At 38.6% G+C, this 15,673-nt stretch overlaps 1 protein-coding gene across 5 annotated transcripts in view; it reads right to left on the reverse strand.

Moving 5' to 3' along the window:
* The window catches only part of CTNND2 (catenin delta 2), a 945,427-nt gene that overhangs the window by 773,431 nt on the left and 156,323 nt on the right, over positions 1–15,673 (reverse strand). For all 5 annotated transcript variants that reach the window (XM_086676153.1, XM_086676178.1, XM_086676183.1 and 2 more), the window contains exon 2: positions 10,451–10,587. In XM_086676153.1, the coding sequence (XP_086532279.1) occupies positions 10,451–10,587 (137 nt within the window). The remainder of the gene's footprint in view (positions 1–10,450; positions 10,588–15,673) is intronic.

Genomic DNA, 15,673 nt, shown 5'->3' on the forward strand with positions numbered 1-15,673 from the left:
AGAGAGACAGAGCATGAACGGGGGAGGGGCAGAGAGAGAGGGAGACAGAATCGGAAACAGGCTCCGGGCTATGAGCCATCAGCCCAGAGCCCGATGTGGCGCTCGAACTCACGGACCACGAGATCGTGACCTGAGCTTAACCGACTGAGCCACCCAGGCGCCCCAATGTAATTCTAACTTTTAATTCTGAACATAACTCCTGCACCTAGCAGACCCTCCAGGATACCCGTCTAAGCTGTAAAATGCACCCCCAGGTAACCATCTATTGACTGCTGAATGCAGCTCTTTAGAACTGGCTACTAAATGCTAAGGATTACCTGTCCTAAGCGACTTTTGTTTGTTTGTTTTGGTCTTGTTGAGTCCTTCTGTCTCCTAGTAATTAGGCAAGTGGTCCAGCTACTTCTGGAGACGCTGTGAAGAATGTGAAAATCAAAAACTTGTCATTATCAAGGAGGAGGATGCTGATCTTCAGTTTTTTTACGGCAGCAGGCCATGGAGCCAGCTCATTTAGAGTGTGGGGCATGAACCTGCACATTTTCCTTTAATGACTGCAGCTGAATGACAGCAACTTGAACATGATCGATGGGCTGCCACGGGCGTGTTTACCTGTGTCACTGATGCATGCTAGAGAAAACTTCCGTCCACACCACTGATTCTTGGAAACAGGAATGTTCAATGAAAAGAAAGCCGTGGTATTGAGCTCACAGTTCTTGTTTCATACCACATTTTCTCTACACACATTAACAATGAGGTGCGTAAATTCCTTGAATTTTTTTTTTAACATTTATTTTTGGGAGACTGGGAGAGACAGAGCGTGAGTGGGGAGAGGAACAGAGAGAGGGAGAGACACAGAATCCGAAGCAGGCTCCAGGCTCTGAGCTGTCAGCACAGAGCCTGTCAAGGGGTTCGAATCCACGAACCGTGAGATTATGACCTGAGCCCAAGTCGGACGCTTAACCAACTGAGCCACCTAGGCGTGTGAATTCCTTTTGTTTAGAATCTCATTCATGATTCCTTCAGATTGCAAAAATATATTGCAGATCAAATTGATGTGAAGTTATCTGCCTCTCTTTTCCTAGTTAAATGAGAGCAAGGCAGGCAGGGGCATCATTTAACCTGACCTCAGCAAACTTTGGCCATAGAGAAATGTTTTTTTGGGAGAAATATTAGACAATATATTGAAGCCCATTATTATACCTGAATTGAGAGAGAATGCAGTACAGTGAAAAGAGCACTGGATTCAGAATAAAACAAGCTAATTTTCTCATTTCAATTCTATGGCAATTTCTTATATGGCTTTAGGTAAGCAAATTAAATACCATTTTATTTTTTTTAATTTTTTTTTTTTAATTTTTTTTTTCAACATTTATTTATTTTTGGGACAGAGAGAGACAGAGCATGAATGGGGGAGGGGCAGAGAGAGAGGGAGACACAGAATCGGAAACAGGCTCCAGGCTCTAAGCCATCAGCCCAGAGCCTGACGCGGGGCTCAAACTCACGGACCGCGAGATCGTGACCTGGCTGAAGTCGGATGCTTAACCGACTGCGCCACCCAGGCGCCCCTTAAATACCATTTTAAAGTGAGTTTCTTTGGTCACCAACAGAAGACACTGGATGAAATAATTACTAGAGTAACAGTCATTACTTATAGATCTCATGAAATAAGTTTTACATAAAGAGTTAACAGAAGTATGTCATTTATATTTTATAAAAAACATGTACATTTTAATGAAATGTAGTGTCTAACCTTTTAAAAACATTTTTGTGATTTTGAGATACTATTTAACAATGTTTTCTTGTCCTATAGTATTTTATATGTTTATCTTTACTGTTTCCACCATATTTGGTTCAGTTGTTCTGAATACTGAACATGTTTCCCCCATTTATTCCCTCTAGAATATCCTGCTTGTTAATTTCCTACTTTGCAAACCCTGTACAAGGGCACTGACTAATACCCCTGGAGCTCCTGCTTTGTAAGTCCTGCCTGTGGCTCTTATCAGTAACTAATTATGACATATTTTCCCAGTGAGTTTGTAAGGGTCTTTAAAGTCTTTCTCAAAACTTTGCTCCAGGCAGGTTCTGTCAAAGTAGACCCAATGATTTATGTACAAGGAAGTGTGACATGGCATTTTTGTTTCATTCTGAGAAAATTGAATCAACCTAGGAGATCAACAAAGATGGAAAGGTTCAATAAAATTATAATGTTAACTCACAGTGTATCTGTTTAGGTTTTAATACAATAGTGATATGAAAAATAGTCTTACTATAATATTAAGTATACGAGGAAGTATAAAAAATTTATAAAGGAAAATAAAAATGTTGTATAAATAATTATATATTCATATAAAAATCTTAGAAGGGCCCTTCCCAAATATTTGCAACAATCTCTAGCTGCAATATGATTCCCAAATAAAATTTTTATCTTCATTCCTTTCTGAGTTTTTAAACTTTTTTACAATGTGTATGAATTACTTTATAATGGAAAATTCATAGAAACTTTATAAAATATCATATTAAAATGTTCAATGTGATTTCACATATGAATATTTAGCAATGAATTCTAATGATAAATATAAAAGAGGCATTAGAAAGGCACTATAATGTCATGTTACAAAACCCCACATATTAAAAGCTTTTCTTCTTTTTTTAAATTTTTCTTAATGTTTTTATTTATTTTTGAGACAGAGAGAGACAGAGCATGAGCAGGGGAGGGGCAGAGAGAGAGGGAGACACAGAATCTGAAGCAGGCTCCAGGCTCCCAGCTGTCAGCACAGAGCCCAACGTGGGGCTCGAACTCACAGACTGTGAGATCATGACCTGAGCTGAAGTCGGACGCCTTACCGACTGAGCCACCCAGGCGCCCCTAAGAGCTTATCTTCTAATTTAGCATATAAAAGCTTAGTCCATTTTTACTTTTCCCATCATAGCCTCCAGTCCCTGAAAAACCCAACTCCTAATAGCTTCAAAGGGAACAGAACAGACAGCATCCAAACGAATTAATTCTTAGAATTTGGGGTGATTAAAAAGGTAGATAAGTATACGTGTGTCTTGAGAAGTGTTACAAAATCAAATTTTAAGGGAAAAATTCAAAATAACTTACAGGCAAGAACAGAATATACACAAAAGAGCATGGCAGGCAGGAGGAGGAAGGGAGGGAGATGACCCATCCACACTTCCAGAATATTCACCAGTGACTAGAACTCCTAGCGCCAATTCCCAAGACCTTAGACAAGCGGTTTAGGACACTCGTTGCTCCGCTCTCTCAGGCTTCAGTCATCATTTTTGCGATGTAACAGATCCAGGATCCACAAAGAAATAGACTGTTTCATACCCAGCAAGTTCCATTAACCCCCTGCCACCTGACCACTCCCCTTCCTTCCTACCTGGAGCTCCACACTGCTACATACACGACTTAATTTCCTTCTTTAGGTTGCTGCGAATCTAAACACCTAGTCTGGTCAGCCTGTCTGCACCATGTCTGTGCATGTGATATCCATCCACAAGGCTTTCTGATCCTTGCTGACTCCAGGATCTGTCCTTCCTTCTTCCAAACCACACCCTCTACCAGGACCCAGATCTGTAGACTCCTGGCTTGCAACTTCATAGCGCAGTTCACATCTCGAAAAAGGTCATGACTGTTCCTACCATGGTTTATGTTCTAACAATGAAAGCAAGGGGGAAAATGTGCTTTCTCCCCCCATTTTCAATCTACATCTGGCTTGAAACAAGAAATAAATTCAAAATCATCGAGCAATTCTCATTTTAATTTTAATATGGAAAGAGTTCCACTTGTGGCACTTTGATACATAGAATTCTTTTTTCTCTGACTACATGAATATAAAGTTCACTAGTCTTTGCAGATAATCCTTCCCTATCTTCTTGACCTTTCCTAAAGGTGTTTTAATTTCCTCTTTTTCATGGATGATAATTGTGTCATTACTTTCATAAGATGCTTTCCCAAGACATAGTTTGTTAAGTGATTAATCATCACAGGTCATTTTTCACATCATGTTATCAGAAACTACTGTTCCACATTACAGTAACACTACCAATGCTGAAAGACTTGGCAATGACATGTGGCACAGAACAAAGACTAATTAAAGGAGGATTTTATAATGTGCTCTTTCCCAGTCATATGCTTTTTATACAGAGCTAATGGAGTTTAAAAATTATAAATAGAGGCGCCTGGGTGGCTCAGTCAGTTGATCGTCCGACTTCGGCTCAGGTCATGACCTCGCAGTTCGTGAGTTCGAGCCCCGTGTCGGGCTCTGTGCTGACAGCTCGGAGCCTGGAGCCTGCTTCCGATTCTGTGTCTCCCTCTCTCACTACCCCTCCCCCACTCTCTCGCTCTCTTTCAAAAATAAATACACATTAAAAAAAATTTTTTTTAATTATAAATAAAAGAAACTAAATAAAAATAAAGGCATGCTATCCTCACCATGAGTCAATGTAAAATATCAAGATTTCTTTAGATTCTGTGTAAGAAGGATGTTTTAAAATGCTTGTTTCGTGCCTTCGCAGGACATACCATGTATAAAGTACTCTGTGCAGTAGCTTTGCCCATAGTGGGAGGTCAGAAGTGTCTTCACTCCTACTTTCCCCTCTATTAAAAATAATAACAAAAGTGATTAAAAGCAAGAAATCTTCTGTTTTGCCACCTAGAAAATAATCAGTATTTGAAATAATGGTACCAAAAATTTCCTCTAAAATCAAGAACATGATTGCAATCCTTGTGCAAAGTAAGAACAAAAAACAAAAAACAAAACAAAAAAATAAACAAGAGAAATTACTGTAGCAATAGTGTCTAGGGTTATAAATACTGTCAAGTTAAGGAATGTTCTTATTAGTATAAATTCCTCGGAGTTTTTAAGTAAATTGACTAGAGAGTTTCCTTAAATTTTTGTCTATAAGTTTTTAAATATTTTATACATTTCTATATATGTTTGTCTTCTAACTTCACTGCTAAATAGTAGAAGTCAGAGTTCAGATTTGTGTATCACCCAGGGAAGGTTAGTTCTAAGCACAGTGTTGGCATTTGATAAACACTACTGAAAAATACAATGAAATGTGACACTGGCATATACTGTTATATGCCTACAATTTCTATGTAACCTATTCATTTTTAAATGTACTTCACTGGTTGAATTATTACAAAAAACACATTTATCTGAGTCATAATTTACAAAGATCAATGAACTATATGAGTTCTAAAGGTCTTTAAAATGCCCCGTAATTTTCTAGCTTATACAAGAAGACTATTTGGATGCCAGCGTTGGAATTGTGTGATGATCAAATGAAACAACAGTTACCTGAAGGAAAAGAAATATTCTTTCAAAGTGAATATATTTTTAGGAAAGTCATGGTTTTCTTAAGAGCACAGGAGTCCATGTTGATTTAAGGCAAAATACAAAGACAAGGTTACATAGTGTAAACGAATATAAATTCTTATCTAATTGTGTAGACCAGCACTGTGACAATTAAAAACAATGAAAACACATGGGCAAACACCAGGACTACTACTCTTAGGCAACCACAAGCGAACATTATTGTGCTTCTCACAGTCACACCCTTCCACATAGGCGACGCGAGCACTGTCCCTTCTCCTGGAGACCACTGTCCTGGCATTGTCATGACTCCCCACCACCTTTCCCAGAGTCAAAAAAATTGTGCTCTCTTTTCTCATTTTGATCTCATCTCAAAGAGTCACAACCTAGGTCTAAACATTAACAATCATGACTTTCTAATTCTTGATTTTGAGCACACAGCTCTCAAGCTATCACCATCTGCACACTCACTGCGAATGCATTGTCACTAACAATTTCTCTTTCCCCGCTTCCACTCTATGTCACTTCCAAGATCCATCGTTATAATGGCTGTCTTGCATCCCTCATCTCCAATGCCTCCCCTCCCCACCTCTGCTTAGCCCAGCTCACTCCAAACAAGTCCAACTCAAGCAAGATGACTGTGCTCATCTGAAGAGAGGGGAAGAAATACCGCAGTTTCCAACACCAAGCCATCGGGTGACCTGAGACCATGTACTTTGCCTCTTTTCCATTCTCATGGATGAACTGTCTTTGTTCCAAAAGCCATTCTTTTCTCTGATGCACTAGATCCATTCACTCTCATCTACCCAGTAACTTTTCTCCCTGTTATTTCCCCCCCTTTCAAGCGTCATAAATTTCACTTTCTATAAGTCACTGCCATCATCATAGGGATACCTACCATCCTTAAAAAAGAATCCCTTCATTGTTCTCACCCCTTTAAGACACCCCACGTTTGGGGCTGCTATATATAATGAATGGCTATCAATCACCCCCTCTAAGTTATGTATCCAAATCACATGAACGAAGTCATCACATGCTTGTCCTCCACCCACCCCCCCCCTCCTCTTCTGATGAAGGACGCTTGTTTACAGGAGAGGAAATAGGAATTAGGTCCCTCTCTCTTAATGCCCCATAGAGAAACTTGATAACTTGGAAATGAGACAGATGTGTCTGAAATACAGAAAATTACCCATAGAGTATAACATAAATCATGGTTCTATTTATGTTAATATGAAAGTGTAAAATTTACCAGCTAAAAGCAATCAAGATGGGAAATTAGAACAAAGAAATAAATCAATGAACACCTTTTCATGGAGTAACCCATGACTGCTTGGGTTCAAGGTCTCTAGGACTCAGATTACAAATATCTTAGTCATGCCATACATGTCATGTGGACACATTTCATGACATAGGGCTTGGCATGACTTAAGTTCATTCTATGGTTATAAACCAGAATTTATTTCTATGCAATGTTAACTGCCTGTCTAAAAACTTACATTATTACTCTCCATAACAACTTATTCCAATAAACTGTCAAACTGAGTGTTCTTTATACATGTATTTCTTTCATCGTTATTGTACTTTGCATATATAAAGTGCTCAATACATTTAATGAATGAGTAAATAAATTATGAAACCTATCACTTGGCAGTGAGCTCAGAACATATGCCTGCTGTGATAAAGAATGACTTCTCTCCTGCAGAACTGATGTCCAAGGAGACAGCACTGGGGTAGCACATAAGAGTGATGCCATAAAATTTCTTCCTTCAAACTTTCTAACTTAATAAATAGGACTTTTAGTCAGGAAAGCTATTTCCCATTAGCACCAAAGAGGACCAGGCAAGCAATAGTCAAATGAACATATTTATAAATGTTATGTACATAATTATTAAAAATCATAAAAGACATTTAATGGCCAAAGTCAGTTTTCTTTCATCTCAGCTAATTTTTTTTTTTCAGATATATTTAACTTAGCTTTGGCTCCATAGATAATAGCCTAGACCTCAGGAAAAGAAATGATGCAAACCTTAAAAATAATTTAGGACGAAAATCTTCAGTGAAGAAAACAATTGCTTGCTTGCACCAGGCCACCCAAGGAAGTCCACGGACCTGGCTGCTGGTGGATCTGGCCTTAACATGGGCACATGCTGCCCACAGGACCTGATGATGCCTGAGCCTCTGATGCGGAGGCTTCCAGATCCTCTACTCGGCTTCCAGGACAGACTCTCACACCTGTTCACATTAGTTTCCTGCCACAAAGAATCTAACCTTTGCCATCCAAAAATGAATGCTGGACTTATTTTAATTATTTGAAAAAACTCTTCACAATAAGTTTTTATTAAATCCTCATCGAGGATTTGGAGAGGCCATGTTATTTATAGCAATGTATTTTTGCTTCAAGCAGCTTATCCACTCTCTCGACTACAAACATCACTATCTCAGCAGAAGTAGCATCTCCTAGAATCCAACTAATATCTATTCCAATCTCCCAATTCTTTCTCTCATTTTTGATTGTCTTCCCTATACTCTACCTCCATCTAATCGGAAACACATATGGTAACCAATGTTGATAGTTTGATTTATTTCCTCCTACACTTTTCTAGATGTTCATAAACATAAACAAAAATATTTATTATGTTGTTTTTTAAAGTCCTCATGCAATTTTTCAAAGATATAATATATAGCTCCAACTCATTTTATTAATAACTACATAAAAAGGATATAGCTTTTATATAAAAGATACACCTTGGGGAAACTGGGTGGCTCAGTTGGTTAAGCATCCGACTTCGGCTCAGGTCATGATCTCGCGGTTCATGAGTTTGAGCCGCGCATCAGGCTCTGTACTGATAGCTCAGAGCGTGGAACCTGCTTCGGATTCTGTGTGTCTCTCTCTCTCTCTCTCTCTGCCCCTCCTCCAGTCACTCGTGCTCTCTCACTCTCTCTCTCAAAAATAAACATTAAAAAAGATACACCTTGCTTTTCAACTTATCATTATTGTTCTATTTTTTCTATCCTAGATAATTTTTCAATAAACACCCATATACATAAAACCTTATGATCTAGGTCACCCATTTCTATACTATCTATGTCTAGGCACGACAAATCAAAGGCTACTGACACTATAAATGCCAATTCATAGCAACATTTCATTTTAAACAAAGGTTACAGCAATACACATTTCCATATGAAGTGACAAAGAATGTGAATTTCCTCAAACCTTAACCCTTAGGTAGATTACAATATATACTATTTTTTAATGTTTGTCTGTTTGGTAGATTAAAGAAAATCATTTCTATCTTGAATTTTATATCCCTGATCAGTAGAGTATAAAACATTTGCATGTATTCATTGGTCTTTTGCATTTTTCTTCTGTGAATTGTTGTTCATATTTTTTGCCTAGTTTTCTATTCTGTATTTCTTTTTCTCTCATCAACATTAGGAAGCATTAATATACTAACTGTATCAACACTTCATCATATTTTTGGCACATATTTTCTCTTGGCCTATTTTTTCTACGATTTTATGTTGAATGTGTCCTTGTGTTTCTGAACCCTCAGTTATGTCCTACAGAGAGAACATTTTGGGCCCACTGGATACTATAGTGATGAGTATGTTTGGTAAGGTAAAATCTCTCTACCAAAAATTTCCTTGTAACTCTCGTATACTTATCCTTCCCATGTAATTTTTACAATAGTTTATCCCAGTTTGTCAAAGAGACAATCAGCCGTAAGATCCTTATTATCATAGCCTAAAGTTTATACCTTTATTTGGGAGAAAGTGATATTATTATGGATCATAGCATACCTTGCCATTTATTCCTAATTACTTTATGTCTTCTGATAAAATGCTATACTTTTCATCAGACAGGTCTTGTCATTTTCTTGTTCAGTTTATTCCTCCTGTTTTATATTTTGTCACTAGTCCAATGTTACTGGCCCAAAGACTTCCAGATCATACCTGAGTAAGAAACCGTGGCATAGACCAACTTTAACAAAGCACTATCTTGAGTATGGGAACTGGCATGAACCTTCGTTCCTTTCTTCAATTACTCCTTAAAAAGAGTCAGCACGCTCATGAGTGTGCTTTTGGTAGCAAACTCATCAAGGAATACGGCCTGTGCCTCAATTTCCTGCTTACAGACCATTTTCAAAAACCAGATTATCCAATTACTCTATTCAACTTTGCTTTGTGTACCCACTTAGTCATACACTTCCTGACCCGAGGGCACATTTTGACTGAGAGCATCATCGATCCCTTCTGTCAATGGATCTTTCCTCAGCTACTCTATTGATAGCCTGGCCACTTCTGCTGCTTATTCAGCATCCCTGAATCATATAAACCAAACACAGGATGCTTTTTCAATTTCTTTAAAAAATTATGATTTATATTCTAGCACATGCTAAAAGAAGTGAGAAAAAAAATCTTGGTTTTCCAGCTTTCTTTGATTATTTGCCACCCTTTATTTACAAGAAACATACCTTTTCTGAAACAGTTTTTTTGTTGTTGTTGTTTTTTTAATCTAAGACTTCAGACTTTATTTACTTATTCATTTTAAGGCAAAGTAATGTCGGGGGAAGAAGCATTCAGATTTTAATTAGTTTTATAGGGTAAGTTCTAAAACACATTTCTTCCAGATCTATCTCAGAGATACTGGAAAGACGAATTCGCCTTGACCCAACACAGAATTCATCTGCTGTCACACATACTAATTTTTTAAACTTGTGGATATATTTTGATTGTTGATTAGACTTTATCTTTTCTAAATTATTTGGCCTCAGCATTTAGCAGTATTAAATAAAAGGTCCATCACCAAATCTTCCAAAACTTCACCCATATAGGGAATTTTGACTGTCAAGTGTTTTTGTTTGTTTGTTTGTTTGTTTGTTTACCCCCTGTGGAATATTTCTCAACGAAAAGTGCCTAAATCATGAAGAAAAACATAAAACATATTAATCCACTCTCCAATGGCAATTATAACCCAATTTTAATATTTTTATACTAGAAACCAACATTTGGCCAGAAAATCGTAAGTTTCTTCCAATGTAGCTGAGTCATCATGGGTTCATCTGAAAGAACAAGTTCTAAAGTGCTCCCATAAGTAGGTCACAAAAGTGGAATGTTTCTACCTGTTCTTTGACCGAGGCGAGGATGGCGGAGGTGGTTTCCGTTTCTGAGCCATCCCCATTGGAGGTGGTCAGGCCAGGGCTCAGGGAGCTGGTCTTCTCTGAGGTTGACGAAGGCTGGTCTGGGACAGGCATAGCTCCTGCAATGCAGAGGGACATGTTTAATGCAATGTGAGATGTCGCCATGGCAAACAGATACAACTGTCAGGAACCTTAAGCATTCCCCTTGGGAAAAATGAAAATTATGAACTACAGAGAAGGCACATGACATCATTATAGAATAGGAAACAATACAGGTAAACAGAATCGTTTCTCCTTTATCACTCCAACCAAATTCTTAGATACACTCACAATTTTCTGTTTTGTATTTGAAGTAAGCGGAAGAAGAAATAATAAGAAGCAAAAAAAAAAGAAAAAAAAGAAGAAAGAAAAAAAAGAGTAAAGAAATGAAGTACTGAGTCTTTTTAAAAAAAAAAAGCCAGCTGATCTACTATTTTATTTCTGTTTTACATAATTTTATTACTTGTGTATTGGTGTATTTCCATCTCAAAGAAAATCTATTCAATATTCCCCTTTATAAGGAAATCACAAAAATAAATGATCAATAATTTAGAAATAATTAAGGGAATTCACGAATTAACATAAGAAGATTAGTACTGTGAATACTAAATACCTAGCCCACTCCACAAATATTTACCAAGTTCCCTCTCTGTGACCTACGGCAGATGAAAGCTTTTTAAAGCTGCCAAGGCTCATTTGCCACAGTTTATTTTTTCTGAGTTTATAAAAGAAAGAAGAAACTCAAATAACATCAGCTCAATTCATAAATGGACACCATTGTACAGGTTAAAAACAGCATCCCAAAAGTTATTTTTTCCCGTTATCTTTCCCTAACAAATAAATAAGACTGAAGTACTTATTATATATATAATCTAGCAGTGCTCATCAGCAGGGGAAATAATAATTAACCAATAACAATTTTTACCAGAGCACTACAAAATCACTATTCAAATAAAAGTCTGGGAGTAAATAAAGGTGGTTTTCTTGCCTCCAACTATCATATCACATGCCCCTCCGGGAACCAGTGCTATGTGAATGTTAGAGTATTTCCTGTTCTACTGTATCTGAGCAGCCTGGGTTTTCCAGTCAACAACATCATTTTCATAGGAACCCTTGCACTATGATATTACCTATATTTGCTAGCAGTTATTAACTAGGGCTATGCTATCTGAAACAGGTTCTATTATAGAATGTTCCTTAAAATGTATGAAAAAAGGTGGTCATCTAATTCTTTCACTGGACTTTCCAAACTAGTTTTGATTTGTTGTCATTTTTTAAGTAAAAATTGTAATAATAATATCAACGACGATTAGAATAGCACTGGAAAGATAAATCGGTTACAAACAATTTATAGGAGGTTTCGGGAAAATAATATCTGCAAGCAAGATTCGAGCAAAGAGTAAAGATCAAGTTAAACATAGTTTGGCAAAACGTAACCATGGCTAAAAAGCAGAAGGTATTTTAGGTGATGGATACTAACAAGATGAAAGAAAGTGATTTAAATAATTATGGTGGTGGGGTTGAGAAGGTAATAATAAAGCACAGTTTTATATTCCACTTGCTTTCACACGTAGTATCCTGTTTGATCAAGCCTTATAATTACAAGGATTTAAATAAACAGATCAACAAATGTTGTGCCCAGGTAACAGAGCCTGGAAGCCAAGCCCTTCTAATTAGGAAAAGTGTGAGAATGGGGGAAGGGGGGGGGGAGGGCAGAAAGCAAGAAGAAAGGAAAATGGCAGTTCTTACATGCAAAGTCACCCCCCTTCCCCGGCCTTGCATCTCCACCTGTATCCATGTCACTGGCGTCCAAAGGGGACTCTACCTCTTCCAAAGGGGACGCCCTCAAGATGGGAAAGGATGAGTCTTACATATTTTAAATTATTTTAACTTTCATGTTTTCCAAATTTTGTCAGGCCCATGTGAATCTAGGTTTTGGACCAGCATTATTATCAATATATTTTTTGACAAAGAAATTGTCTAAAGTCTCTAAGTTATTTATATAATTGGGCCTAGAACCCGGGTTTTCTCCCTCTTCATTCCTATTTTAGAGTCCTGTGATGCATTGGCCTATTTCCCATTACCTGTGGTGCTGCCTCATAAATGCTAGTCTACACACCAATTTCTCTAAAATGTTACTCTTAAAAGTAGGAGGGTAACCTGTCATAATAAAATATGGGATTTAATAGGCATTGAATCAAGGTAAATCTTCAGGCACCGGACAACTCTGACCCACACACTGTAAGGAATAATTAAGTCTGTTTACTTCCCCCCCTTTCTCCTTACAGCAACGACAGAAAAAAAGTGAATGCTTCAAGGCCTTCAAGGCCCACCATCCAGAGTCACGGCTAGCCATTGTGCCTGAATGGAAATGACTGGGAATCATTTCCATGGCTCGTGATTTTTCACACCCAGATCTAATTTGACCGTTGGCCATCCCTGTGCATGAGTAAGACTGCCGGACCTCCACTGCTAATCCTTTTAGCTCACAGCACAAGACGAGAGGCGGGGCCACGTGAAGACTACCGCAACCAAGCTGTGGACTGCCTAATGGTAAGTGTAAAAAGCTTTAAGCCTTCTGACTTGGCAGTAAATCGCCAAGTGCTTTAGTTTTAATTAGAACTAATCCACCAAAATGAGGAGATATTCTGTGTTAAATCCAGGAAATCTGGAAAATGTAGAGAGACAATAAGAAAGGAAAAAAAAAAACCCAACACCAAGGAAGAGGCATCCTCAGTAATTCTGCCACCCGAGATAAGTGTCTTTACGTTGGCGTATTGGTTTAGGCTTCTCTGAAAGAATGTTTTTTTCTGATTGAACACATTCTACGTAATGAGTGTTACATAATGGAGTCTTAATGTAATATTCTCGATGTGTTTTTAAGCTTTGTTCACCATCATAGCATGAACTGTGTCTTACGTCAACAAAAATTATTCTAGAGTTTTAAAATGTCACGAATACTTAGTATTCATAAGGCATCATAATTTACTATCTCTTATTTGTAACTTTTACCCTACTGTTATGTCTGTGACATTTTCAATAGATAAAGTGGTGTTAATGGAATGAGGAACCAGCGCAAGTTTCAGACTTTGGAGAGCCAGAACGAGTTTCCCTGCCGCCAGGCTGGTTCAACATATCTGCCCATGAGAATGTCCCCTCCCCGCAATGTGAACAAGACTGGCCTCTATTATCTTCTCCTGCTTTTACCAATTTGATATAGAAAAATGCATCCCTTTGATTTTTTTTCTCTTTGGCAACAAGTACAGTGCAGATTTTCCTACAGATTTCTTGATCCTACGTACAACACCTCTTATTCTCTTTATACAACGACTGTGTAGGAAGTCTTTCTATCGCTAGTCACATGCTAATCGGCAAATACCTAAACTACATTTTAGACGGAAGCATCTTCGACATGAGAAAAAGGGACAATAATGAGGGACAGATACTGTCACATGTTAGTGGGTTTGTTCTCTAGCAGAACTTGGTACTAACAAGTTCTATGTCCAGAAAATACAAAACCACAAGTCGTGCTGTGCTATACCTGCGCATGCATGAGTGTTACAGACTCAACTGTGTTGACTCATACCCCCATCCCTGGCCCCACCTCTGCCCCAAATCCATATGCTGAAGCCCTAATGCCCAAGGTGACCATATTTGGACATGGGGCCTTCAGGGAGGTAATTTAGGTTAAATGCAGTTACGAGGGTGGGGCTTCTAAGGGTGGAACTGTTGCCCTTACAAAAAAGAGGAAAAGACCAGAGCTCTTTCCACCTTGTGAGGACACAGAGAGAAGCGAGCAGCCAAAAAGAGCATTCTCAGCAAAAGCATAAGCCAACACTTCGATCTTAGACTTCTGGCCTCTAGAACTGTAAGAAAATATATTTCTGCTGCTGAAGCCCCTCTGTCTGTGGCATCTTATTATGGCAGCCTGGGGTTGGATGTTCTCAGCTTCTTTCTCTTAACCTCCCCCGGGAGGCGAGTATGGGGGCACCGGGGAACTGATGTTTGGAGGCCAGTAATGGCACGTATAGCTCTCTGCGGACACCTACTTCCAAGATGAACTACAGGTGTCAGGAAAAGGCATGTGCTGCTTCAAATCAGCAACCTGGAAAAACCAAAGCTTGTAAGGGGGCTGTGCCCCACTGGTGTGAAGTAAGCCTATGGAACAAAACACTATCTTAAGAACCTCCATGGGACTTTCACAGATGGTGCAACAAGAAATTCAGCAAAGTTGGCTGGGATGAGAAAAATACCAAAAGCAGGCAGCCCTCATATACAGAGCATCCTTCCCAATATGAACTCTTATGACCATAAGTAATAAGATTTCATGAGGTCCAAATAAATATTCTAAACTTTCATTTCCCAAACATGAGTTTGGGATATAAACGTACATGTTGTAATCTTATGTGCACTTTAGAAGGCCAAATTCTCCTGCTCTCAATTCAAGGACCACATTCAACGCTATCTTTTATTGACCTCCATCACACAAAAAGAAAATAAAATTCTTATTTTACATTTTGTAAGTATTCAAACTCGTTCCTTCTTTAGTCACTGCTGCCCAGCAACCGATGACTTTACTGGAGGAGGTCATCAAGAACTTAAATAGTTCTTGAAAACCAGTTAACCCTTAAGCTGGATCCGGCCAACTACAGGCTCCATACTCCCTCCCCTGTCCTTGGAATGAATGCGTGTCTGCTCACCTTCCCCACTCCCAGAAGCTTCTCTAAGAATATAGCCTGGTGGTAGAAATGTGGTGTTAAGGTATGTGACTGAACCCAGTTAAGGCCTATAGAAACTTTTAAGATTCTGGCCAGTGGGCAGTACAGAAATCTACTTGTCCCATAGCCACCCAAGGTGAGCCTTGTAAATAAGTTCTCTTGTTTATTAAACCTGCCACCTACCAGTCTAGAGTGGTCTGCTGCCTTCTTCAGTCTCTCCCTGCCCTTGAGTATGGGCTCCAGTTTGCAAACCAACAGACTTTGACATCAGATATGGCCATCTTCAAAAAATTAACTGATGGATTCTGGTGTCACACCATCATCTAATTCAATGAGCCACCTAGTCTTCTCATGCCACTGTTACTTGATTCCTCCTCTCTGATTCAGCAATAAGCCCCTTTGGCCATGATGAGGTCATTGCTCCTCTTGAACTGGCTACCCTCTGTCT

The sequence above is a fragment of the Puma concolor genome, chromosome A1 (genome assembly GCF_028749965.1).
Source record: "Puma concolor isolate L17-30 chromosome A1, mPumCon1.1.hap2, whole genome shotgun sequence".
NCBI classification, from domain to species: Eukaryota; Metazoa; Chordata; class Mammalia; order Carnivora; family Felidae; genus Puma; species Puma concolor.